Source organism: Anolis sagrei, chromosome 2 (genome assembly GCF_037176765.1).
Source record: "Anolis sagrei isolate rAnoSag1 chromosome 2, rAnoSag1.mat, whole genome shotgun sequence".
Taxonomy (NCBI): Eukaryota; Metazoa; Chordata; class Lepidosauria; order Squamata; family Dactyloidae; genus Anolis; species Anolis sagrei.
The window spans coordinates 181,838,910-181,866,370 of NC_090022.1; the positions used below are offsets into that span (position 1 = coordinate 181,838,910).

Here is a 27,461-nt window from a genome sequence, read left to right on the forward strand (position 1 = left end):
CTTCTTCCAGTTGTTGTTGCCTGTGTAAATGACATTAGTGTACGTTACCTTTGTTTCCTCTGTAGGCAGGAAGGGGGTGCTTCCAACCCAAACCCTCCCATTATCGCCACACTATCTTTCTCTGATGAAGGGGGAGTTTCTGTATAATAAAGTCCCAACATGTAGCTTTTCTTACGGTACCTCAAGAGTTGTGACTTAATAGCAGCGGAAAAAGTCAAGACATTCATTTGCTGTTATTCACAGCTGAAATGTAGGTCCATATATACACATCACACTTCCTAAGTTGAGATAAAGTTATAGAAGGCATTGGCACTTGCAAGTGTTATTGGCCTGAGAACCTTCTGGCTTTCCAGAAGACCACACAACTAAACCATCGTTTAGTTGGCAATGGGGTCTATTTGCCCAACTCTGTCACTCAAGTACAGGAAGCATGGTGCGCATGAAGAGGTTGGTTTTGTTGTTCTCTTTCTAAAGTTGGAAACTACCTGTGGTATGGAGAACCTGCAGCATATTTAGTGCACACCATTGTTTGGGGATGTATTGATAACTGTTTTGTTCAGCATATGACTTGCACATAAAACAAATATGTGCTTTGCTGTGTGTTCTTCTCCAATGAGGGAAAGTGTTTGCCTTGTCTGCTTTGGTTCTCCCATCACCATGCTTCCTGTACTTGAGTGACAGAGTTGGGCAAATAGACCCCATTGCCAACTAAACGGTGGTTTAGTTGTGTGGTATTCTGGAAAGCCAGAAGGTTCTCATGCTCAATTCTTCTGCTCTCAGGTGGGAATCATACCTTTCCAGATGATTATAGGTGTGACCTCAATAAATATGGTTGGGCACTTTGTCAGTTAGAAGCACTATACCTAGTAGTAATATGTAATCTTTTAGACCGGGAACTCATGGTTATATGCAGCCTAAGGGAACTAGCTGAGAAACCATTTTCTCAACCTATGGGTCACCAGACTCTGAAAGACATACACAGTTCAGTATATATATATTATATATTTCTGTATAGAAGAAGTTATTATTAGATGTCTAATCTACCTGTAGCTTGTAGCTGCAGAAGATTGCATAGGAATGCCTCTCTGGTTTTCTGTCTTCATCCCACTTGGAGGTAACAAATATTTTCCTCCTCATATGTGGAGTATTGTCCTGCATGCCAAGTTTTAGAGGGCTGTGGAGGGTCATAGTTTATATCTGTTTTTCTTCTTTTCTGGTTCAAGGCTTCAGCTGTTAAGTGCAAGGTTAAGAGTAGCAAGCAACCTTCCTTTCCCTTCCCCATTCAGTGTGTGGGTTTGTATATCTTTGGGGAGGGTGAGATGTCCTGAGGCAAGATAGATACTTCAGGCTGAGTTTAGATATCTTCCGCTCTCAAAGGACTACAAGTATGTGTTAATGACTTCTCTGGCATGAAGATCATTAGGTTGTTTCACTTTGGATGAGCTGAGTTTTTAAAAGTAGAATGGAAAAGTTTGTTTACATTGACTCCTGAGTGTATCGGTGCACAGTGTCATGCGGACAGAATGCCCCTCTTAGGGTTCGGTGTTACATCCTAATGGACAGAGCTCTGTGATCAAGCTAGTTGTGAACCAGGCCTTACCACTCAGTAAGCTATGTCTAGTGGGCTGACATGGCTTACTGTCTGAGAGGATTTTGCCGATTGGCACTTATTATTTGTTCATTATTTGGAATCCTCTGAATTTCAATTATCAAAGTGCAATTGTGTCATTACAGGTTGATTATCCCTTATCCGAAATGCTTGGGACAGGAAGTGTTTTGTATTTTGTTTTTCTTTCAGATTTTTGAAATGCCCTTATTTGCATATACATGTATGAAAGAGAAATCCTGGAGATTGGGATTTCATATACACCTCACACACACATAGCTTGAAAGTAGTATTACGCAATACTTTTAAATAATGTTGAGCATGAAATATAGGTTGCGTGCACTGAACCATCAGAAAGCCAAGATGTCACAATCTCAGCCATACCAATGGACAGTTTGGGATTTTGGAGTATTTTGTATTTTGGAACTTTAGATAAGAGATTCTCAGCCTGTGCTAAGAGGCAAGAAGAGCTAATATGCATTCATGCAATTTCCAACATTGCTTTCTTATGTATGCATACAAAAACAGACATTTGTACACTTGAATTGGTTCTCACATCTTTGGAGAACAGTATGAAGCCAGTCAGTATCCTTGACAGTGGGTTACACGGGAGATGTGGCTACAGGTTCAAATGAAGTATCCTGACACAATAAGGAACCAAAGTATTCCACAGGATCCTTGCTATACTCTGAATGAGCATTGTGGTTGGTTTTGCACCTGAAAACTTGTGTCAGCCTTAGAATGCCACCTTGGGTCCTTACCCACCCACTGAGAAATCTCTCCTTTCTTTATGTACATGGTTTGACAGTTGACAAAGTTATTCCTTTTGCTCCCAAATAGACTCCATTATTCTGGTTGAAAGTGAAGGCCTTTGCAGGGATGTGGGAGTTGATGGGTAACCCAAGTGGGAGAGTGAAAGTTGCCCGGAGATCTTTAATTGCTGCTTCTTTTACCCAAGATAAGTTCTTTTTGCTTACTTTGTGATACAGATCTCTTCCATAACTCAAGTCAGGGAATGACACACCAAATGACACTTATCAATATAAAGATGGGCCACAAGTTCTCCCTTGAAACTGGAGAGCAATTGCTGAAATCATCTCCCAATCCTGAGCCTTTAGCTGGTGCTATTGGTACTTGCTTTTCAGAGTGCCTGCTTGTCTGCACAAATGCATATTGGAGACCACGGCTTTGCCCAGAAATGAAAACTCCTTGAAGGGAACTTGATAGCATCTGGCTACAATTAAGGTTGTAGTGTGGTCAAGATTTCTCTCTCTCTCCTTTTTTTGAAGTAACTATGAAAACATCCCTAATTGGTTTACTTAATGCATATAGGGATTTTCTGTTTTTAAGAGGACAAACTTGGATTTTTTTTTCAAAAAATGAGAAAGAAACCTCTATTATTTCATTATACGATTGTAGGCAAATTTTCCTTTCCACCCACTTAGTTCAAGTTCATTTTTAAAGTTATTTTGCTAGTTAAATGCTTCAGCAATTCCTTGTGTATTGACTTGCTGTGGCCTAGTTTGAGGCGGTTGTAAATGTATTGAACTTTGATGTGTATGTTTGAAGTTCAGCCTAGCTTCAGGAGATGAACTCTCTATAGCAGGGGTTTACAACTAAGACCCTGTAACTGTTTTGCACTTCAACACTCATAAGTCACAACCAGTATGTCCGATGGTGGTAGAGTGGAGGCTGAATTTCAAAGCATCTTGAAGGCCAAAGGGTGAGAACCAATGATATGAAGTGACTCAGTGCCGCAGAACCAAACAAACTTCTGAATTTCCAGTTACTTGTTGCACTGCTGTTCCCATATCTTCCTTGCCTGTGCTGATGGGACTCTAGACCAGTGAGGAGCCTGTTGTAATACTATGATTCCACTTTAACTTCCATGGCTACATCCTATAGAAATATTGAAATTACAGTTTAGAAAGGGTTCTTGGATTTTCTAGTATCTCCTAAACTACAAACTATATTTGTGTAATCTGAAAGGCTCCCAGAGGGCCACAAGTTGCCCATTCCAGCTTAAAACTTCATCTCTCCCATCACCTTGTAGTGCTGGAGGAAGCACTTAAAAAAAAAAAAAGCAGACTTGCAAGATCCACTTAAAGAGCCTGGCTGGTTTGGTACAGATGGTGAGCATCTTGAAACCAGATACTTTACAACAATAAGCCCTCTTGGGCCTGGATTTTGTTAAGGCAGGACATGAAACATTTTCAAGGAGAGTAATAAAAAGTAAAGACTTCAACCTTCCCTAGCCCTCCTCCCCTTTCAAAAACTCAGAACAAGGGTCTAAAGCAGGGGTCTTCAAACTTTTTTAAATAGAGGGCCAAGTCCCAGTCCCTCAAACTGTTGGAGGGCCAGATTATAATTTGAAAAAAAAATTGAATGAATTTCTATGTACATTGCACATATCTTATTTGCAATGTAAAAACACTTAAAAACAATACAGTAATTAAAATGAAGCACAATTTTAACAAATATAAACTTATTAGTATTTCAGTGGAAAGTGTGGGCCTACTTTTGGCTGATGAGATAGGACTGTTGTTGTTGTGGTTGTTGTGGTGTGCTTTCAAGCCATTTCAGACTTTGGTTGACCCTGAGTGAGGGCCGGATAAATGACCTTGGAGGGCCGTATCCGGCCCCCGGGCCTTAGTTTGAGGACCCCTGGTCTAAAGCAAGGGTCTTCAAACTTTTAAAATAGAGGGCCTGCTTTTAGAGGATTGTTGTTTTTGTGATCTTTCGTTTTAAACTTAGGTTGACCCTGAATGAGGGCTGGGTAAATTACCTTGGAGGGCCGCATCTGGCCCTCGGACCTTAGTTTGAGGACCCCTGCTCTAAAGAATGGCATTATGTGTATGTGCGTGTGTATATGTCTTTACGTTGCTTTTGACTTCTGGCAACCCCATGAATTTTCATAGGGTTTCCTTAGGCAAGGAGTACTCAGAGGTGGTTTTGCCAGTTTCTTCCTCTGAATGATAACCTGCAGGTATTTGTTGGTGGTCTCCCATCCAAGTACTAATCAGGGTGGACCTCATTTCCCTTCCAGGATCAGATAGGATCAGGTGCCTTTCGGGCCCTTAAGGGTATCACTTGAATACTACAATTTCAGTTGCCTCAGTAGGAAAGGGTGGCTTCTCAATATTACTAGCAGTAGTAATGGGACATATTTTGGTATCATAGTTGGATTCTTCTTCTCCACCCCCTGCTTTTCCTGCTTTCAGTTGGAAACATATGGGACTGATCTATCTCAAAGATCTAACTTTCTTTTTGTTCTTCTGTCATCCTTTGCTATCCGCAGTTCTTTCTCTCTACCCCCCATCATCTTTTGAATGTCTTGATCTTCCCACTGAAATATCTTTGTGTGCTTCAGAAAAGAATGCGATCCCAGCTGTGCTTAAATACCTGACTCTTTTGCAGCGTGGCCTCCTGCAAAGGTCAGCTTGAGGCAGAGGCCTAGAACTTCAGTCATGCTGTTTGCCGTCATAACTTGAAGAGGGACTGCCTGCCCGCTTGCCCGTCTCTCCCTTTTCCATCTCCCTCCTTCCCTCCGCCATGGCCCCCCTCCTCCCCAAAACTCCTTTCTCTGCTTAAGCCTTTGCAGCGGCTCATGTTTTCCCCCTTGCTAGTGAAATGGAGGAATGCAACGCAGCAGGGGGGTGAGCAGGGGAAAGAGGGGGAGGACGCCTTGTTTGTGAGAGAACCGAGTAGAGACTACTGAAGAGGTCGAAAGTGGGTAACCAGGGCAAATGCAAACAAAGAGACTAGAATACTAGTGGTAGGGGAAGGGCTGCTTTTCATTAAGACTGCCAGGCTGCTCACTTAAATCAAGCTTTGCCGCTCTCTGCAAGTGGGTTCCCCCGCCCTTTCGTCCGTTCCCCCCCCCCCCAAACTTTCCCTCCTGATGTTTTGGCCTTAAAGAAAGGCTCTTCCTCCTCCTGCCACCCCCACCTCCCAAGTTGCTTGCAAGTGACTCTAATTTTAAGCAAGTGACACTCTTAAAATTGAACAGCAGGCAAGAAGAGGCCCTGGCTTGAACAGGGTTGCCAAAGTGGATTTCTTCAGAGTGAGGGATGTGGTCTGGCCTCCGTGATTTCTCTTCTGAGGAATGTGATGGAAGTGGTGTGCCTGTGAAAGAGGGGTGTTCGGTGGAGAAGGCATCTGGAATAAAAGGGGCCATGGCTTAAATAAAGAACATCTGGGGGAGAAAAAAGAGAAAGAAATAAAAGCCCTCTCTTGGATTCCAGACAGTGGGGTTTGTGTGCTTTCAAGAAGGTACCCGCCTGTAAGCAGCATCTTCTAAAGTCTTCAGCTAGAAGCAGTTGCCTCCCAGTCCTGCAAAGATTCCCGCTCTGTCCTGAACTTAGCATTCAAGCTGTTGTGTTTGGAGTGTCCGCACAGAATATAAATTACAGATGTGGCACATCCATTCCTCCTGTTTCTCCTGTTATTCCTCCTTTATAAGATAGGCCTGCATGGCAACAATATCCAGAATAATACAAGACTGGTGTCACTCAAGCTAGTGCTGTCCTGTTGATCCGACACAATAAAAAAGAAATAGATGTTGGAAGCCCTGTTGTTGGACCAATGTAGCTGAAATAGCACATTGGCAGTTTTTCATTTCTAATGTTTCGCTATTGCTTTGATCCTGCCTAACCCCAGAGGTTTGGTTGAAAAAAGACTGATCTCCCGTTATCTGGTCTTTTGTTGTTTCTTATGCAGTGCCTTGTGGGCACAGAGTCATCTCTCTGTCTTTTTGCAGAAGGGAGAGTATCATTTGAAATCTGATGCCTCTCAAATTAATTTGAGAGATCGGAATAGACCCTTGGGGAGTTCCTTACACATCTATCAGTTTGGCAAGCTTAAAGCCTTTTAAATGGAGGTCTGGAAACAATGCCAGAATACTGCAGGCACTTAATAGGATTTAGCAGTTGCTACTTCTATATATTTCACTCTAGTCCAAGGTTGGGAACCTGCGGCCTTCCAGGTGTCACTAGACACCAGTTCCCATCAGTACTAGCCAGTCTTACCAATTGTAAGGCATAGAGGGATTAGTAGTTCATCAGTATCTGGAGGGCCAAAAGTTTTCCACTGCTTTAGTCTTTATGGAAGCCTTGTAAAGTAGTCCAATGTAATTATTCTTGTATTATGGATGAAGGGCGTAACAGAAAGTCATATGCCTTTAAGGTTCCTTGTTGAGTTCATGGTTGAGGTTCTGCTCCAGGACCTTTAACTTGTGTTTTAAATTGTGTTTATCTATCCAAAGTCTTGTCTGTTTCATGTGGTCCACTAGAGGTGATTGAACTGCCACCCTTAGTTGTTCTGGTGAAGGCTGCTAGGATTTGTGGTCCAGCCATATATGAGGGAATACATCATCCCAACATCTGCTGTAGATGCAGGAATAAAGAGACATCCAAATGGGGGTCCAAAATGTGGGAATATTTGTTGAATGTTTAGACCAGTGGTTCTCAACCTGGGGTCCCCAGATGTTTTTGGCCTACAACTCCCAGAAATTCCAGTCTGTTTACCAGCTGTTAGGATTTCTGGGAGTTGAAGGCTAAAACATCTGGGGACTCACAGGTTGAGAACCACTGGTTTAGACAGAAATCTTAAGTGGAAGTGTAGGCAATAGAGCACACATGTAAGGCAATGGGGTTTGGTTAGTTTTCTTTGAGGTTTTGAAGAAAAGTCTGGCAAGAGAACCCCTGTTGAGCATGTATACAATGGCATGTTTTAGGGTGGGAGTTGGGGCAGTGCGACCTCCAAATATTGTTGGATTGCAACTCCCATTGTGAGCATAACCAGCAGTAAGGGCAGATGGGAGCTGCAGTCTGGTGAATATCTGGAAAGCCATAGGTTGCCCACCTCTTGCCGTAGAAAAGAGGCTTGACCTTCATTCCCTGCAATGCCATTTTTGTGGATCCAAAGATACATCTCTAGATGAAGCTGCTTTAAAATGTAGAATGTGAAATAGCGGCCTTGTGTTCCCTATCATGACTGATGTTCTTTGCAGTCCCACCACCCCACTGCATGACTATGAAGACTTCAGCCCTGTGTGCTAACTCAGCTGGGAGAAAGCTCCATAGAGGTTAATGGGGATGTACTTCTGTGTACAGAGAAAGAAGGTTGCATTGAAAAGAAAATGATGAAGATGCTTGTGCTGAAGTAGCTTTGCAAGGCAGCTTTTCTCCCAGCACCTCGAGTCTTGCACAGTCTTTCATTTGTTTATTAAATATATGCCTTGTCTTTATGACACAAGAAATGGCGCTCAAGGTGCTACATCCAAATATAAACACATTACAATTAAAATGTGAACAATTCAGTTAAAAGCACAATTCAAACACAACCAAAAGATAATGTGCCTTGAGCTACTACCAGCTTAAAGGCCTCAAAGGGGCCCTGAGTTCCCTCGGGGAGACAGGGCAGGATTTAAATAAAGTTTTTTTATTATTATTATTCCAAATTAAAAGATCTTTAGCTGCTTGCACAAGAACAAGAGAGGAAGGGGGCAATTTGCCCTTTTTTTGGCAGGCAGTTCCAAATCCTAAGTGTAGTGTTTTGGAGAACAGGCCTGGGGAAAAGAAAAGTTGATGTCCTATCCATGACTTGGGCTATCTCATCCTCAATTTTGCCTATCTCACAGTGCTGTTGTGAGATTAAATAAGAAATGACGTGGCACTCCAGATTTGCTATCCTGAACTTCTGAGAAGCAGGATGATTTAAAAAGAATAGGCTCCAGCCATATCTATCTTATCTATCTATCTATCTATCTATCTTTGAATAGCATAGGGAAGGGTTAACACCTCTGTGGCATTTGTTTTGCTGTCTATGTCCCTGTTCAGAGGATTTCACTTCATTTTCTGTCCCTGTGATAATTGGATTTTGAAAAAAAAAGTTTCTTATGGAAACAAGGATTGGTGAGAAAGCATCAGTGGAGACACCTTTCCGGCATGATAACTCTTCCAGGAGTGAATTTTCCTTCTGAGAGGTAGATTTCTCTCACTTCCTGTTCTTAACTACGAGTAATTTGTAAGTTGGATGTTTGTAACTCGGAGACTGCCAGTAAATAGTTAGTGACTTTAAAATAGCCTGTGAGGCAACATTGCTGGGACAGGGAACATTTGGTCTTTCAGATGTTGTTGGGTTGCAATTTTCCCCACATATATTAAAAATTCAATATGTGTGGCCAAGAAGGCAAAATGTATTAATTAGGGAGAACATGAAGCTAGTAGAAATTGCAGCAGTTTGCTTGTGTTTGTGTCTAATGGGAAGGACAAACTTCCTTCGCTATCAAGTTAAATCATTTAGCAGTTTGAACTCAGTTTGCAAGCTGAAGACATAGGGGAAAGTGGGAGGAGACTTCAAATTTCTAAGCTGCTGAAAAAGTGGGGTGAAGGAAGGTTCATCAGAAGTGTCCCTGCCAAATCAGGATAGTAACTCTCACCTTTGACCGTTATTTCTGCTGGATATGGGAGCAGAGTCTAACCATAGTTGAAGCAGACACACATGTTCCCCACCACCACTGAGGGATTGGGGCAGACCTACTTGTGAAATGAGCTAGCTATGGTTTATTCATAAAGAGGAAAACTTAGGCTTAGGCATCTTAGACATTTTTCATGCCCAAGAGCTTCACTGAAACCGATGAGGCTTACTATCAAGGACTGGGAATGTTAGTCAGGCCATCTGACTTGTGTGTCCTTATGTAACTGTCTTCTTGCTCTTTTAATTTGTCAATTTCCTGCATTTGAAGACTAATGGGTTTCCTATTTTTTGTTCGTACACAGGTCCTTCAAGAGGAACGATCCTGTTAACCCTTACCATGTGAACTCTGGTTACGTCTTTGCTCCTGCCACTAGTGCAAATGATAGTGAAATATCTAGTGATGCTCTGACTGATGATTCCGTGTCTATGACGGATAGCAGTGTGTAAGTATTTCCTTCCAATGAATAAAAAATGCTGGAGTTTTAAAGGGATGGGGCTTGGTATTATTTCTGCTTTGAGACCTGTTAAAGGTCTGCTGTCATAGCACATATTTTGGTGCACTTTAATTGCTGTTTATAGTGGGCCCTAGGAATACGGCCTGTAACCCATGGAGAACATCCATAACCTTGTTCCGATGTCCACGGTTTTGACTCAGCTTTTGTGTTTAGAACTAGGTGTACTATTATTATCTAATTAACAGCCATAAAAAGAAATTGCTTCCTCTAGGAAGTGCTTTCCCATAGTTACTGCTTAACTTCAGGGTGTTATTAACCTGAAGAGTGAATGGCCCACTTGTGCCAGATCCAGTGAAGTCCCTTCCGCAAGCGGAGACTTTGTGAAATTCTGCTTGCAAGCGTTATTTTAATGACTGTCTGTAGAAGAAGGAGTAAACTTCCCTGTCATGCAAACTTACCTGGTCTTTGATTGAAGGGATACAATCTATATAAATAAAAATGTAATGTTCGTTTGTGGGATTAACAGAACTCAAAAGCCACTGGGCAAATTGACACCAAATTTGGACACAAGACACTTCTCAGGCCAACGAGAGACCATCACCCATAAAACCCCTGAATTACACAGCTGAAGAGACTTAAAAAGCCAAAATTAAAAATACATTACAACGCATGCGCAAAACAACACACACACACACACATACACACACACACAAAACACATATACACCTACTGGGCCACAGCAACACATAGCAGGGGACTGCTAGTTTTAAAATAAAACCTTTCTTGCTCAAAGCTCTATGTAACCTTTGTCACCTAAGTTTGCACAGTTACAGCACTGTGATTCCACGTTAACCGCCATGGTTGCATCCTGTGGAATCCCAAACTATGTATAGTTGTATCTCACCATTTGCAGTTTTGACATTTCCAGATTTGATTATCCACGTGTTCGATTTAAAATGTCATCGCTTGGTCCTTCACTGTAACATTATGGTCAACCTACTCCAGACTGGAGGCATTTTAGAGAGAACACCTTTGTTGAATCTCTAGGCCAGGGGTCCTCAAACTACGGCCCGAGGGCTGGATACGGCCCTCCAAGGTCATTTACCTAGCCCTCGCTCAGGGTCAACCTAAGTCTGAAATGACTTGAAAGCACACAACAACAACAATCCTATCTCATCAGCCAAAAGCAGGCCCACACTTCCCACTGAAATACTAACAAGCTTATATTTGTTAAAATTGTTCTTCATTTTAATTATTGTATTTTTTTAAAGTGGTTTTGCACTACAAATAAGATACGCGCAGTGTGTATAGGAATTCATTCATGGTTTTTTTCAAATTATAATCTGGCCCTCCAACAGTTTGAGGGACTATTACCTGGCCCTCTGTTTAAAAAGTTTGAGGACCCCTGTTCTAAGCCTTCCAGTATGATTCTTTGCTCAGCTTCCAGTGGTCATACTCAAAGCATTTGTGATTTGAGTATTGTACTCTGCTTGTAGAAGCTAGGGTTCAAATCTCTGCTCTATCATGGAAAGTCACTGGATGACTGTGCATCGGAGGAAGGCAAAGACAAACCTTCTGAATAAATCATGCCAAAAATGTGATAAGTTTGCCTTAGGATTGTCATAAGTCAGAAATGAGTCGAAGGAATTACAGCAACAGAACTGAAGCCTTTCTTTTGGGTTCTATTTGCAATACTTGCATGAATCCGGCAGTTAATCCAACAAAAAAGTATCAGAGGTTGCACTGAGTGAGAAATAAAGTGGTGGTCTTGACATCTGCTGTTGGAAACATATCTCCATTGCTGTAATCCTTCCATGCATACATGCCCTTCATGAAAATACCTATATTAAAAAAATAGTCCCTGGGTGGAGTCACCTTATTTTTGTTGTTAAATGTGTACAGGGGAGTTGTAGCTGTAATTGGATTTTCAAAAATTATTTTGGAAAAGCAACTTCTTCTTGACCATGGCACGGAATTGCCATTTGATGATTTTGTGTGTCTATGGTTAAATTGCATCCCTGTTTGAATTTATCTTGCCTAGCTGTGGTAGGGTCTGTATGTGCTCATGTGTCAACAGAGCATTCATTTGAGTTAGTCATTTCTGGACCAGTGTTGGGTCACTTGGGACACGCCGGGCTGGGATTATACCCTCTCTTCACAGCAATGCCAATTGTAGGGCCTTACACAGATGAGAGCACTGAGTGAGAAATAAAGTGCATGGTGGATGAAAGGCTTAACTGAATCGCTTTCAGCCTATTGTTAGTCTAGGGGAGCTTAGAGGGGATAAGAGGGTAGCAGGCCGCTTTGAAATTTACTTGAACAAGTGAATAGGAGCTCCCCTTAAAGCCAGGCATGAAAGGGGCCTGGCTGTTTTTTCCTGCCATAACAATAGCCGGTACAGGCTGTGAGGAGCAGGGGAAGCTTGCCTGATTAAACTGCTGGGAGCTTCAAGATATGGGGAGGGGTTGCGGGGTGCAGCATGGATTTCTATAGAACCCAGAAGGGCTATGTAGCTTTAGAGAGCAGCCGCCCCAAATTCAGAGACGTTTAAATAGGTTCCTGCTGCAAGCTGATCCTAAACTTCCCATCTCCCTTTCTCCCGCCCCTCTTGAAGCCTTTAGAAATGTTTGAATTTCCTGTAGTCTGGTCAGGAGAGAAGCATTCCCAAAGTTGTGCATGTGTGTATTCATGTATGTGTGCCAGTCCATAGGACCCAGTCCCCCCTTTTTTGGGGAGTTTCGTGGCTAAATGCTCCAAACTCTTAAAATCAAAAGCATGTTGATCTGCTCTAGCAGCTGTTGGCATTGGAGGAACACCAACACGTGGGCCAAGGTTTTGCGTTTGAATTTTCTTCTTGGCCGTGGGCGTCTGGAAGGGAAACTTGAGTAATCGTGGGAGGGGTGAATGTGTTGGTTGTTCTCCAAAGTTTTGTTGTGAGGTTGGCGAGGGGCAGCAGATGTGTGTGGGGGAGAGGCAGATGGGGAGTAGAGTGAAATGGGTGGCTGCTGTGATGGATTTGCCACCTTTGATGCTAGGCCACGACATCACGACTCTTTGCTGGAGCGATTTAACGGCCAGATTGCGTATGTGTGTGTACATACACACATGAATACATGTGCACAATGGCTGTGTGCTGGGTACAAATCAAGGGACAGAAAGACTTCAGAAGCCAGTTATGATCTGGTCTGTTCTCATGGCAGCCCCAGGTGGATTTCCTTGAATAAAAATCTATGCTTTCCTCTTCTGAATTCAGATTTAACCCCAAGGGTCAATGTTGTGGATTTGTTTTTGTTGTTTAATCTCTCTCCTTTTTGGTGTTGGCCACAAAGCATTGGGAAAATGTAAATTTCCATTTCCTGATTGGAAGGAAAGAGAGAAAAAGAAAGAGAGACGAAAGGGGACTTTTTATTATTTGGTTATATCTTATTTATGGATTTACTTTGGACACAGGGGAATACTGCTGAGCGAACTTCAAATATTACCTTATCTTACAAACCAGGCTTTTGATGTTGGCAAGATCACAGGCTCCGTTTCAGAGCCATTGCCAAATGAAGATGGGAGTGAATGCATATGTGCATGAGTCTGATATTTCAAAAGAAGCAGTGAAACTACATTCAGGTTAGGTCAGGCACATCTAAGTCAAAAGGCTAAGATAATTGGCTCAGCTTAAATGGCAGCTGACTGGAAAGAAGACTTCAAAACCAGTGTTTCCCCAGAAACAGATTGGCTTAGCACCAGACTGGTTAGTTAAAATGTTTATAATTAAACTGTGCTACTCAGTGCCTTAAAAACCAGGCAGTTTTTCTGCCCAGAATTTTAAAAACACACACCAGAATTGTGGCACCAGTCTTGTACTGCTGAGGAAAAAAAAGAGGAGATTGCACTGAAATGGGCATTAGTAGTTATCTTTAAACACAATGCCCTACATAAAACCATAGCATTTTGGATAGGTTGGCTTTTATTTTTAAATGCCTCTAAATATTCTGTATTCTTTCTTCATATTCTTTGAAGATATTTTAAAGATATAAAAGCAGTTTACAATATCCCAGCGTTAAAATCCAGAAGATACAATAAAATAATGAAATGCAGAGTAATTGAAAAATGCTACAATGGCTACCATTTTAGAAGAGGTATACATCTAATTTTTATAAGATGCGTGTTCCACTTTTCTTCCATGATGTTCAGTATGGTCCAGATGAAGTGATGCCATTTGAGCCTTACAATCACTCAATGTTATCATCTGGAAAATAGTGGCAAAGCAAGGCTTTTAAAAACAGGACACCCCTCAAGTCCTAGCACTTCTCTGTCTCTTGTGTCACGCATAGCAATGTGCAAGGTGTGGTGTAGTAGTTTGATTAACGAACTATGACTGTAGTGTGATGTAGGAATGCTTGACCATGGAAACCATTGGGTGACCTTGAGCAAGTCATACTCTTTCAGACTGAGAGGAAGGCAAGAGACTCCCCTCCTGAAACAAATTCTTCCAAGAAGAATTCTCCTTAGTGCAGTGGTTCTCAACCTTCCTAATGCCACGGCCCCTTAATAAAGTTCCTCATGTTGTGGTGACCCCCAACCATAAAATTATTTGTGTTGCTACTTCATAACTGTAATTTTCCAACAGTTATGAATTGTAATGTAAATACCTGATATGCAGGATGTATTTCCATTCCACTGGACCAAATATGAGACAAATACCCAATATGCCCAAATGTGTATACTGGTGGGGTTGGGGGGGGTTGATTTTGTCCTTTGGGAGTTGTAGTTGCTGGGATTTATAGTTCACCTACAATCAAAGAGCATTCTGAACCTCACCAACGATAGAATTGGGCCAAACTTCCCACACAGAACTCCCATGACCAACAGAAAACACTGGAAGGTTTTGATGGGCATTGACCTTGAGTTTTGGAGTTGTAGTTCACCTACATCCAGAGAGCATTGTGGACTCAAAACATGATGGATCTGAACCAACTTGGCACGAATACTCAATAGGCCCAAATGTGAACACTGGTGGAGTTTGGGAGAAATAGACCTTGACATTTGGAAGTTATGGTTGCTGGGATTTTAGTTCACCTACAATCAAAGAGCATTCTGAACCTCACCAATGATAGAATTAGGCCAAACTTCCCACACAGAACTCCCAGGACCAACAGAAAATACTGTGTTTACTGATGGTCTTTGGCGACCCCTCTGACACCCCCTTGTGACCCCCCCCCAGGGGTCCCGATCCCCAGGTTGAGAAACGCTGCCTTAGTGTAACCATAAGCTGGAAAAGACCCTATCAGGAGTCCTGAGAGTGATACATACCAATAACAAATCTTTTTTAAACTCAAGCTGCATGTGTAGGTCTTTTCTTTATTGCTGCATTGTGCATTCTTATTTTCTTCCCATGCCTTTCTGTCTTCCACATGGTAGCCTGAGAGTTCTCCAGGGCTCATTAGGATGCCCAGTTCTGTTTTGCTGTGTTGTTAAGTAATGTCACCGCCTTCCTAAAATGGGATTCACCAAAGCTTTTTATTTGATTTTAATTAACATCTTGTTCCAAGATAGTGGCTGTTTTAGCAAGCCAATTAAAAGGACACCCTCTCTTGTCCAAATAACTGGGTTAAGGAGTATTCAAAACATTTGGGATGATCAGAAGGCTCTGTGAATGGTAATGGGTGTCAGGGAGACTGAGAGCAATACTGCACTGCATGGAAGACTTAAAGTGAATCTTTTTTGCTGTGCTGTCATTGCAAGGAATTTTTCCTTCTTCACAAGCAGAGAGGCCGAGTTATGTTGGTTTAGTGTTTAGTTGTGAGTTTGTCTCATGTTGTACAACACCTGAAAAAACTGTCATTGGCAAGAGAATCTTTACTTTAGCATGTCCTCTGTAGCTAGTTGTTCCTCCTTCCAGGTATCTAGTGATAATTGAAGATATTCTTCTTCCAAGCCTACCATTGGCTTCTCTAAATCAACTGCTACTGTTCATGGTCTGAGCCAGAGATTTTGCCCAGTTCTGCTATTTAGTAGTGGAACAAAGCCCCAAGATTCATGAAGACAAGCCACATGCCATGAGTCCTCCCCATGTGTTGCTCCTCACTTCACTAATCCACTTGACTCCTTCTGTTTCCTAAATTTGCTTTCATTCGTTCCCCAGTATAGTGGACCCTTAATATAGACTGGGATTTGATTCCAGGCTCTTCTCTGGATATAAACATCTATGGTTGCTCCAGTTATATGCATTGGTGCCCTTTACATAAAATGGCAAAATAAAGGTTTGGTTTTTGGATTATTTTTTTCCAAGCGTGAATGGTTGAATCTGGATTTGGAATGTCAGCTGTAGTTGAAAACAGGAACATTGTTGTAGACATTGTTGGTCTACAACTTTCACCAGCTTTCCTCACTGTCTTTATGAGTGAGGTGGATAGAAGTGTCAGATTTATAAATCTTACCGCCTTGTTTTTCTCAGCAAGCCTACATAGGACAGAGGCTTAACCTCTTCTATTCCTTCCTCTTCCTCTCTCTTTTTTCTTGTCCTATGTACCAAAGTGCCCCATCATCCATTGATGTCCTATACATTATTTTTGACAGATAGCAAGAGTGATTCTTGGTGGGGTTTTTGCTGTTTGTGAGTTCATCTAAATCAGGGGTCCTCAAACTAAGGCCTGGGGGCCAGATACAGCCCTTCAAGGTCATTTTCCCAGCCCTTGCTCAGGGTCAACCTAAGTCTGAAACAACTTGAAAGCACACAACAACAACAACAACAACAACAACAACAATCTCATCAGCCAAAAGCAGGCCCACACCTGCCACTGAAATACTAATAAGTTTATATTTGTTAAAATTGTTCTTCATTTTAATTATTGTATTATTTTAAAGTAATTTTTTTTACACCACAAATAAGATATGTGCAGTGTGCACAGGAATTCATTAATGCTTTTTTCAAATTATAATCCTGCCCTCCAACAGTTTGGGGGACTGTAACCTGGCCCTCTGTTTAAAAAAGTTTGAGAACCCCTGATCTAAATAGTGGAAAGGAAGTTGATGGGCTGGCCTCTCCTCCTTCCTTACAGCCTTGATAGATTTGCCACATTTGACAGACCTGTGCTGCCCTCTCTCCTTGGATGTAGAAACACTTGTCAAGTCCAAGATCGCTGTGATGCTGTTCTGCCTTCAAAGCAGTGAAGTTTAAATTTCCTCCCCTGTGGAGATTTGGAATGGCATCCTCGCCTGTCTTACATTCATAATTGCCATTTCACTTGTGGATCTGTTGGGAAATGGTGTAATGGTCTTTTGCTTGTTTGTGCATTGGTTTTATCGGCAGCAACTAAAGATTGAAGTTAACAAATGTAAGGAGGCAGGAAAAAACTTTGTGTTGATGGTTCAGCTGTCCTGTTTTGTTTATTTGTTTGTTTTTGCTGTAGTATGCCATGGATATTGCTTCTGTGGCAGGACTGCTTGTCTGCCCAAAGTACTGTGTCCCAGAAGTATTTTGCTAAGTGGCAAGTAAATCTAGTTCATTTGGTGATCAAATGTAGATCTAAACTTGACAACTCAGAACTAAGCCTTGCTGAGTTCAGTGGGACTTAGTCCCAGATTGGTATGTGCAGGATTACAGCCTTCAGTTTGCATTCCTACATTTCTCCATGGGAGTTTTTGAATTCTCAGTAGATACCTTAAAATTACATTTCACTCAATTCAGAAGAATTTCCCAGGTGGGACACATGCATTGTATTGGTTCCACATCAGTCAAAGTGCTGAAGGAGCGCTAGAAATATCAGGAGGTACCTATCATCCTCAGTTTCTCTTTAGTCTTTCACTCAAAGGTAGTGTAGGCAAACTGTGGCTTTCAAGGTGGTGATAGACTACAATTCCCTTCTTTTATATTAATGATTTATATTAATTGTATTGTATTATTGTTTTTGTTTATTGCTTTTGTTTATATTGATGTGTTGTTGGGCTTGGCCTCATGTAAGCCGCTCTGAGTCCCTTGGGGAGATGATGGCGGGGTATAAATAAAGTATTATTATTATTATTTACCACATTTGCCTCTGCTGTAAGCTGTAAGCAAACCAGACTAAAGTTCAGCACAAACAAAAATCAGAGCCACTGCAGAAAATTGCCTATAGCACCAAATGACTACAGGGGAGATGAACCATCTTTTGTGGTATCAGCCAAAAAACCCATTATAGATAGTGTATTGTTAGGAAGGAATCCCCCTCCTTCTGGTCAAAGGTGATGGTCAGTATGAGCAGAACTCTCTGCAGAATTCTACCAAAAATAATTGTGAATGTAAATAGGTGCCATGAAGTAAAATGTCTTGTTCTGCCAGGCCTTTATATTGTATAGATAACAGAATGAAGTCCAAAGAATATAATATGTGTATATCAATGATGACTTTTCCATACTTATCAGAATAGGAATACAGCATATCGCAAGGCACAATTTTTGCAACGTTTGGAGGAACTGCAATGACATGTCATTTATTTTCCTTGCAACCCAGTTTGCTTAGAATGACATCATACAATTTTAAATCATGGCTATGTAGAACAGCATGCCACAGAGAGAGACAAGTATACGTCATTTCTACGTTGACTTAAAAATCTCTTTGGCTTTATTGAGATGTTCACCCAAGCTGTTTGTTTTTATGATGGGAGTTGGACATTCATCCAGGCTTCATAAGCCATGGTTTCCGAAATCCAGGAGGTGGAGCTGTGTTAATCCATTGCAGCAAAAATGGCAAATAATATCAGCAGCACCTTGAAAATTAACAAGTTTTATTTGGAATAAATTGAGGTATGACAAGCACACAACATAATGGGACAATTATTTATTATTTATTTATCTATTTAGCAGTTTTGTATACCGGTCTTCTCACCTCTATTCGAGGGACTCAGGCTAGTTTCCAACATCCATATTACAAACAGTCATTAAAACATCAAATTCTAAATCACACTAAAACATTAAAATAGCAAATACAATCATATGATTACAGTGGTCAGTCGTCATCGAAAATCCTTATTCGTCATCATCCATCCATATCACAGGATCATGGCTCATTCGTTGAAAGCCAATCCCCAAAGCCAAGTTTCCCCCGACTTGGAAGATATAGCCTCTGTTAATACAGGAAGAGATAGTATTTGTCCTCTTTACTGTAGGATCATGAAAGATTGCTGTATTTTATAAAAGGTATTCCAGATAGAACATATTAGTCTTTATGATGCCACAAGATTATTCATGGGTTACCTTTTCCCTGGCTTGGATTAACTCATAATTCTGCACATATGTCTTGACTGTGAAACTATGGCTTAATGTAGTAGCCAGACATTGATTCTGGTTTAACTGATCATTATGGAGAGCTCATTGCTTCAGCTTCAAAGTTCATTACTTCAGTTACAGTTGCTTTTAATGTAAGGAGAATTTGTGCACAGAAAGCAGCTGTCAAAGGCAGTTACTATTAGCTCACAAATCTTGGTTTTAAAAAAACACGGCCAAACCAGGTTATCTAATCATGATTTGATGCTAATTTACAAACCTTCACTTTTGTTAATCCCATTTTGCCATGATGCTTGAATTAAGACATTTTGTATGTCTGCTGTGGAGATGAAAGTGAACATATGCAACTGAAGGCAGAAGATCTTCAGGAAAGCGGAGACCTTGGTTTGTCTATGAGACATTTCAAAGTCCAGAACTAATACTATCAAACGTAGACTCACTGCAATGAATAAAGATTCTTAAATTCTATTGACTTTAATGCATCTCATCCGAATTAGAAGAAATGTAGGATTAGCCAAAGCTATGGGTTGTTGTAGGTTTTTCAGGCTGTATGGCCATGTTCTAGATGTATTCTCTCCTAGGATGAAAAAAAGGAGAGAATACTTCTAGAATATGGCCATATAGCCCGAAAAACCTACAACAACCCAGTGATTCCGGCCATGAAAGCCTTCGACAACACAGCCAAAGCTATGGTTGAAGTCTTTAACTCTGGTTGGCAGGTACCATTTTTGACATTGTCTTTAGCTGCACTCCTTACACATACACTTGTTTTTACCAGTCCCTTAAAGTAGGTAGGCTTGCACTGATACTGAAAATGCTATACCAATTACTACGAAAAAGCACCAGGCGAGAAAATGTAGTGCTTCAGAAAGATGTTTAGCTTTGACCCATGTCACATGTCTCTTGTGTAGCCGTATTCTGCCACTGGAACAGCTCATTCAGCAGCATAATAATATAACTTTCTAACAATCTTGTAAGATTGCAATGGGATGTTTGTAAGAGTGAAGGCAGTCTCTTTGGGGTTCTTAAGAGTTTTGGCCTCTGTAGATTAAATTCGACCTTTCTAAATTGCTTCCAGAAAACAATATGTATCCAATGCAAATGTTCGAGGAGTGCTGGTGTTCCAACATTCAGCCACCCTGGCAACCCGGCAGCTGTGTTCCAAGTTGTCACTCAAGATATGGCTCTATAGACCAACTTTAAGTAATATTAAAGCACTTACATTTGTTTGGGAGACTGAAAAATGGGCCATTTGTTCTGAATGGAATGGTTTTCAGTAGATACGAACTTCTATTTGGCTTTTTGAGAGTTTAGAATGAAATGCCATATTTTTTAAAAGCTCCAAAAACATTGATAACATAATGTAGAAGCGGATTGTCCTTTCCTCTTCACACACACTGTCTATACCTGCTGATTTCAACAGATATGCAGCTTTACTACAATTCATGTACTTTAAGACTATTGGTTACTATCTCCAAATCTGGTTCATAATGGGGGAAACCATTAAAGCGAAGGCTCTTTGTGAAGTGGGGTCAGGGAGAAAATAATACCTGTGCTTAGTGACTGTTTAGGCTGAGTAAAGGAAACAAATTACTTGAATAACCACCTAGTATTGTTAAAACCACCTAAGCAGGACTCAAAATGACTGGATGGTCAGTCTTCAACAGTGTTAAGGCAAAAGCAGCTAGATTCCCACATTTCTGGATTCATTGACCAACGGTTGCCATTTTTCAGTACTGGCAGTGCTGGCTGTGGTAGATGGGAATTGCAGCTGAAGCAACCTTCAAAAGATTTTTACTTTTCTGCACACTGGTATGAGGTTATGGGGAGTCCTGCAGCATGTCCTATGCTTTGTTGTTGTTCATTCGTTCAGTCGTCTCCGACTCTTCGTGACCTCATGGACCAGCCCACGCCACAGCTCCCTGTCGGCCGTCACCACCCCCAGCTCCTTCAAGGTCAGTCCAGTCACTTCAAGGTTGCCATCCATCCATCTTGCCCTTGCTCGGCCCCTCTTCCTTTTACCTTCCACTTTCCCCAGCATAATTGTCTTCTCTAGGCTTTGCTGTCTCCTCATGATGTGGCCAAAGTACTTCAACTTTGTTTCTAGTATCCTTCCCTCCAATGAGCAGTCGGGCTTTATTTCCTGGAGGATGGACTGGTTGGATCTTCTGCCAGTCCAAGGCACTCTCAGAACTTTCCTCCAACAGAACATGTAAATGAAGCTAAAAGGGTGTTCTATCAAGGATTCTCCATGGCCGTTGCAAACCGTGGCCTTCGGGGGAAGTGGGAAAGGGGTGGGAATCATGCAGTCCTCCAAAGATTCTTGGATTACAGATCACAACATTCCTCATCATTGACTGTGCTGCTCACTGCTGATGGAACTTGCAGCCCAACAATATCTGGAAGTCTGCATGATTCCCACCTCTGCCATATATCTTTGTAAACCTAGTTATCCCATTTGTTATGATAGTTATGGGAATAACTGTATCTGAGGATGAGTGGCTGTGGCTTGCTCACAGCACTATGGGGGGTTAGATTCTAGGCCCTCTTAGATTATAGCACATCTTTTTTGACCACTCCACAACCAGTCGTCCTCTTGCTGTACTCAGAAAGTGTATTCCAAGAAGCTGGTCTCTTTTTTTAGTTAATACATTCCTGAACTTGATAACAGAGAACCCTACTAGAATGAATGACTTTTGCCAAAATTTATGATAGAGTTGCCCCTAGATGACCCAGAAAATTCCTAAAGAGGCGTCCTCTGTAGGGATTTGCTACGTCCTCCATTGTGGTTCTATTGTAATTTTCAGAGGAAGCATGGCATAGAACTGGGAAGACTTAGAAAATGTCTAGAGTGTATTTTGTCGGATGCCAGTAGGTGAAACTGCAGATATTGACTGGTCTGCAGGTATAGGCTCATACTATGTGAATGAATTTTATTGAAAGAAGCTGTGAAACATTTCTGAATTTGGCAGATGTGTTTATGCAATCTTATCTATGTATTCTTTGAATTAAGTGCCACTCTGTTCAAGAGGACTTAATATTTGAGGACTAACAGCTTAAGAAGCCAACTTATTCATATCAGAATAGAAATCACATGGCTCATCAGATGTTGGTGCATTGCAACCTCTAGCATTCTTAAGTATTAGCTAGTTACTCTAGACACAATGCTCTTCTACTTTCTGTGTGCAACCAAGAAGATGGCAGATTGTGTAGAGCAGGCAAACTAGAAGGGCTTAAAGTCCTCTGTATTTTTTTCACAGTATAAATGGGTCTGAAATCTGCACTAATCAATGCATGTTGCTCTTGGTGGTACTTCAGCATAGTACACTGAACCAGTTAATACATCATTTTGATATGCATTGCCAGACTAAAACAAGAGCTTCCAATTTTAAATTGTATATTTTCTTTCTTGTATCTGAGGATGAGTGACTGTGGCACAGAAAGTCATCTAAATTCAACAAAGTGATGGAAATAATAGAGAGCAAGGGGGTTGGGAAGTCATAAGAACCAGATAATAGTACCTAACAAATAGAGCATATTTCATTTTGTCTTCAGGAGTTTGCTGAAAAAAATCTTATTGGTTCAGTGGAGTTTAAATGTGAAAGTGGAACAAACAATTTCATGAGAAAGTATCATGAGTTAACTGCAAGCTTGACTTTGTTTTTGGCCTGGCTCCATCTTTTTATGGGGCCAGATTGAAAGAGTACTTCACCCTATCCTTCATAGTTCCTTCTTACTCCATATCAACCACAACAGGGGAGGGAATTAGCTGGCTTTACATATATTGTTGGTTAGCAAATCCCAGTTTGGCCAATATTGGTGAGGATTTCTTGGAGTTATGGTCCAGCAACTTGGAAGGCCACACACTGTCCACGCTGTACAAGTACAATCTCCATTCCTTGAAAAACCATTTTAAGTGTCAGTTTAACTGCAGTTTAGGATGTCTTGACTGAGCCCCCTCTGATGTTTTATGTTTTTTTTTTTTTCCCAATTTTAGTGATGGTATCCCTCCTTATAGGCTTGGAAGCAAAAAGCAGCTTCAGAGGGAAATGCATCGTAGTGTCAAGGCCAATGGTCAAGTTTCTCTACCTCACTTTCCGGTAAGTACAACTGATTACTTTGCTAAAACATGTGGCCTTGAAATGATAGGAAAAGGAGAGAAATCTTGGAAATAGTTGAGTGATGATGATCAGCCTTTGTCTCATTTTTCCTGTCCAAAAAGAATGGTTAGATGTTGGGAATACCTGGTCCAGATGGAAACATTTTCATTGGAAGTAGTAGGCCTGATGTTTTAGGCTTTTTCTAGTCATCAACTTAGATCACAGGAAACACAGAAATTTGTGTTATGTGAGTTTGTTCATTTAATCCAGCAAGAATGTCTGTGTAGGAGAGGGACTAAATTATGTGGTTTTTCTTGGAACATGGAACCCATATCTAGCTGTTTGTCAAGGCAAAGAGGTTAATGATGAAAATAATGTTTTTATCTATGAAAGGTATATTATGACAAGGGTCATATGGCATAGCTTCATTCTTCTTGTCATGAAACAGTAACTTTTTAGTTACTTTGATGTTTATAGAGGTTCTACCTCACCTAAATGGTGGACGAGAAATGCCACACAGTTCAACTGTCAACTTACAGTAGTTCCATTAACTTCATAAGGGTGTCCTAGGCAAGCACTACACAATGGTGGCTTTGCCAGTATGTTTTTCTGAGATAAAATCTACAACAACTAGTAATCCTTGCAGGGGTCCCTCATCCAAGGACTGACCGGGCCTGATGCCTGACATTTGTCCAGCCACCCAACTTTGATCATTCTCTGTAATCTGTGAGTGCTATGGCCCACTGCCCTTCACCGAGAGTCTTTCCCCAGTTTGCATCATTTTGGAGAAGAGTTTTGAGGAGTTGGTCACTGTGTGGGTGGTGGACAACAAATCAAAGCACCACCTCTCTTATACCACTTGGGGATATGACTAAGCTAAGGTGCCAGCAGCAAAGAAAAGTGTTTATGCAGGTGCTATAAAGCAGATTACCCTCACCTTCTAGTGGATTTCCAGATAGTGAAATCCCTGATACAATTCTACCTCAACCTTTTCCCCTACTCTACATCTCCAATTGTTTCCATGGTCTGTAGAAGAACTAGCTTGGATACTTCCCTCAGCATTTTCTATCCTTTGCAAGTTGAATCTGAAGATTCATTCCTCTTCAGTCAGCATGACTCCATATGACCCAGCCTGTGGCTCTCCTCTAGTTATCATTTGTCCAGAACTGGCATGGAGGCTACCTGTTGACTGCATGTGATCCTTTTCCTCGGGAGCTTTCAGAAGCCTCTGGTTATTTTCTCTTTGATAAAGACTACAGACCAGATGTAATCCTAGCCTGATCCAACAGGACTTCTTTTGAACCTTTCCTTCAAGGGAAGGGCAACTTGACACCCTTTGGATGTTTTGTACAACACATCCCATCACACCTAACCATGGATTATGCTGACTAGGGATGATGGGGGAGATGTATCCTAAAATCCCTGCATATGTCTGTGTGTACCAAGGTGGTTAAACCCATTGCTTGATCTATTTCCCTGTTACAGGCATCTCTGTGTCTTGCTTGACCTGGAATTACATGTTTCCAGTCACAACTCTTAAAAGGATAGATTCTGGATGGAAATCATATTCTTCCTCTATACAACAAACACACTTTTCATGAAGACAGCTTTACTACAGATCTGTCTTCTAGAAGCATTTCTGTTGCATCCTATGAAGGGTCACTGTAAAATGCCTGCTTCCTGCCTATCTAAGGCATAGATTGGGGAGCTGGGGGCAAGAGATTCTTCAGTCTCTTCTCTACTTCCATTGCTTTAAAAATATATATTTATTTGAGGTGAATGCTTCACATCTTCTGCTCTGCTTCAGGACATCAAAGGGAGAAAAACCCACCAGGAGAGATCCTGTCCTCATTTGAAGTCCCTGGGAGTTCTCCTATTTATTTGAGTAGAGCCAGGATTTCTCCCACTGTTAGCAATGTCTTGGCAGGAAATACATTTCCCAGCTTTTCCAACAAAAAAGAGGACAGTTGTAGCAAATATGTGTACCTTCCTTCAACCTCCCCCCCCCCCCCCTTAAAAAATAAGTTTTGAGTGGCTATTGCTTTCAAGGCAGGTAGTTAATTTCATTCTGCATCTTCGTAATTTGACTCACCCTCTTATCTAGAGCACCATAGGTTTCATAAAGATGCTGGTGTAATTCTCCTTGTGAATAATTCTTTATGAAACTGTTTAAACGGACAAATGCAAACTTGCCTTGTGATGAGAGGAACCAAATTCCTCTTTCTGCCTTCTTAAGAAGCAAGTTATTCCATATACATGTTTGCATGTATATGTGTATATGTGTGTGTGTGTATATATATACACACACACTATATATATATGAGAGAGAGAGAGAGAATGAATACGATCTGCGGAATCGCTTTGTGCCTGTATGCTCCTTTTATTTATTTATTATATATTTTTGCTCTTCTTCCATAAAGAAAGTTCTATAGCTTCTGCTTGTAAATTAGATTATTTTGTCCTGGGGCGTGCAAATCGACTTTCTCTGTAAGGCAGTGCTTTGATCAGGGAACTGAATAGAGCCAGCTTGTGTAAGAGTGACAATTTCCAGCAGAGTGGCCTTTTTCTACCCTCACATCATTTCTGAAGCTAAGTGGTTGCTGGAGAGAGAGAGAGAGAGAGAGAGAGAGAAGCCCTACTCATCTCATGGGTAGTATGTGAAAGAGTTGGCATTTCAGCTTTTGGCTGTTAAAAAAAAGTGGTGTGTATGTGTATGTTTATGCAGAATGTAAGGGTAAAGGAAATAAATGGGGGTGCTTCTGGGCATACGAAGGGGGAAAGTGATAGGAAACAGCTTTCCCTCATTCCGTGCTTCTTTTTGGCAGAAATTCTCATTTGCCTTTTTATATTCTACACTTGATTTGGAGATGTTCCCTTTTCCCTTGATAGATCTGCTTGAGGCAGGCACGCTCAGCAGTGTATCGCTGCTTGCCTGCAGCAGCTTCCTTCATTTTCTGTACAAAGAGATGGAGGGCGAGGGAGGGGGTGAAAGAGAGGGGGGGAAGAGAGAGAGAGAAGAGAAGAGAGATCTAGGACACTGTTGAGACAACACTACCTCAAAGGTGCCCAGTGTGTAGCCAGGAAATAAATTACCAGCACTTCTCTGATCTGCAACCGTTTGACTTCTTTTTTCTCCCCCCCTCCCCAGTTCCCTTCCCTTTTTCTCCCCCATCTTATTTTTTTTTAATTTCCAACTCCTTTCTGTTTATACTCCCACTTTTATTCCTTGAGTTAAAGTCCTCTCCCTCCCACCTCAGAGTTTTTTATTTGATGTTTGACAACAGTCTTTGAAGATTTTCTACTTCAGAGTAGCTACTGATGGGCTGGTTGTACTACAGAGAGAACAAGCAGGGTTCCTCGGAGTGCGACCAACTGCTCCTGCCGAAGGCAAACGCTATTGGGGAGGATGTCACTCCATGAGGCCACAGCACTAGCTCATAAAAATCCAGAGCAGACCATGCCTAGTTGCGGTCGTCTTTTCATCCAAACATGGAGACACAACAAGCTTAACGGGTCCAGAAATGCCGCTCGAGCTAAGCTGCCGTGGCTTCTGCCGCCTGCTAAACGTCGCTCGTTGTTTTTGTCCCCGCTCTGTGTAGAGAACTCACCGCCTTCCTAGGGAAATGACCCCTGTGGAACCAGCTGCTTTTGCCGCCGAACTCATCTCTCGGTTGGAAAAGCTCAAGCGGGAGCAAGAGACCATGGACTCTCTGGAGGAGAGGTTGCAGCAAATCACAGAGGTAGGTGGATTAACCTGTTCGTCCTGGGTGCCTGCTGTGAAGTCCCCATCTCCCCCCCCCCCCATGCCATGACTGCTATACACCCACCATTGGGGGCATGAGAGAGGGCTAGGAGGGCAGCCAGAAGGGGGTGCTGCGTATCCAAAGTACTGAATGTGTCATTCATCATGTCCGAAGTAATGTAGAGCAAGTGGCAGCTTTTGTTGCCTTGCATTTAAAGACACCTCCCACCACCACCTCAAGAAACCTCAAGGCAGGTTTCCCTTGCATCTTCTGAATCACTCTTACCGAACAAACCAACCCACCTGCCTCCACAGGTCTGTTCTTTCCCTCTTCAGGGTGATAAGCAGAAGCGTGTAATTACCACAGACCTGCAAACTGCTCTATGTGGGACTCCCTTTGAGAAGCATGTAGGAACTTGTTAGATCCATAACGACAGTGGAAGTGGGACGTGGGGCTCGCTTTCTACTGGTCACCAATCTGCATGTAATTTAAAGTGCTGGTTTCAACTTCTAAAGCCCAGCATGACAAAGGACCAGCCGGTTGACTATATGCTCATATATATATAAGCTTGCCTGGATCTGAGGTCTCTTGGGGGAAGGTCATTTTCTCCTCTTTCGCTGCCTGTGGTTGATGGGGATGGAAGAGAGGGTTTTCTCACTGACCACACCCTAGGTTCTGAGAGGGAGGCGAGGCTGCCTTTGCGCTGACAGGCATTCCCCTTCCTATTTAGACGGGCCTTTGGCATCAAAGGTGGGTTGTGGCTCAGGGAGGAGGGCTTTGACGGGTTGGGTGTTATTGTTTCTCTCTGCTCGTGTGCCTTTCA

General features: G+C 41.8%; 1 protein-coding gene across 5 annotated transcripts in view; it reads left to right on the plus strand.

Annotated features, from left to right (window-relative positions):
* Window positions 1–27,461, plus strand: part of AXIN2 (axin 2) — a 93,638-nt gene that overhangs the window by 47,010 nt on the left and 19,167 nt on the right. For all 5 annotated transcript variants that reach the window (XM_067464223.1, XM_060763071.2, XM_060763069.2 and 2 more), the window contains exons 3-5: window positions 9,388–9,528; window positions 22,793–22,895; window positions 26,495–26,635. In XM_067464223.1, coding sequence (XP_067320324.1) covers window positions 9,388–9,528; window positions 22,793–22,895; window positions 26,495–26,635 — 385 coding nt within the window. The remainder of the gene's footprint in view (window positions 1–9,387; window positions 9,529–22,792; window positions 22,896–26,494; window positions 26,636–27,461) is intronic.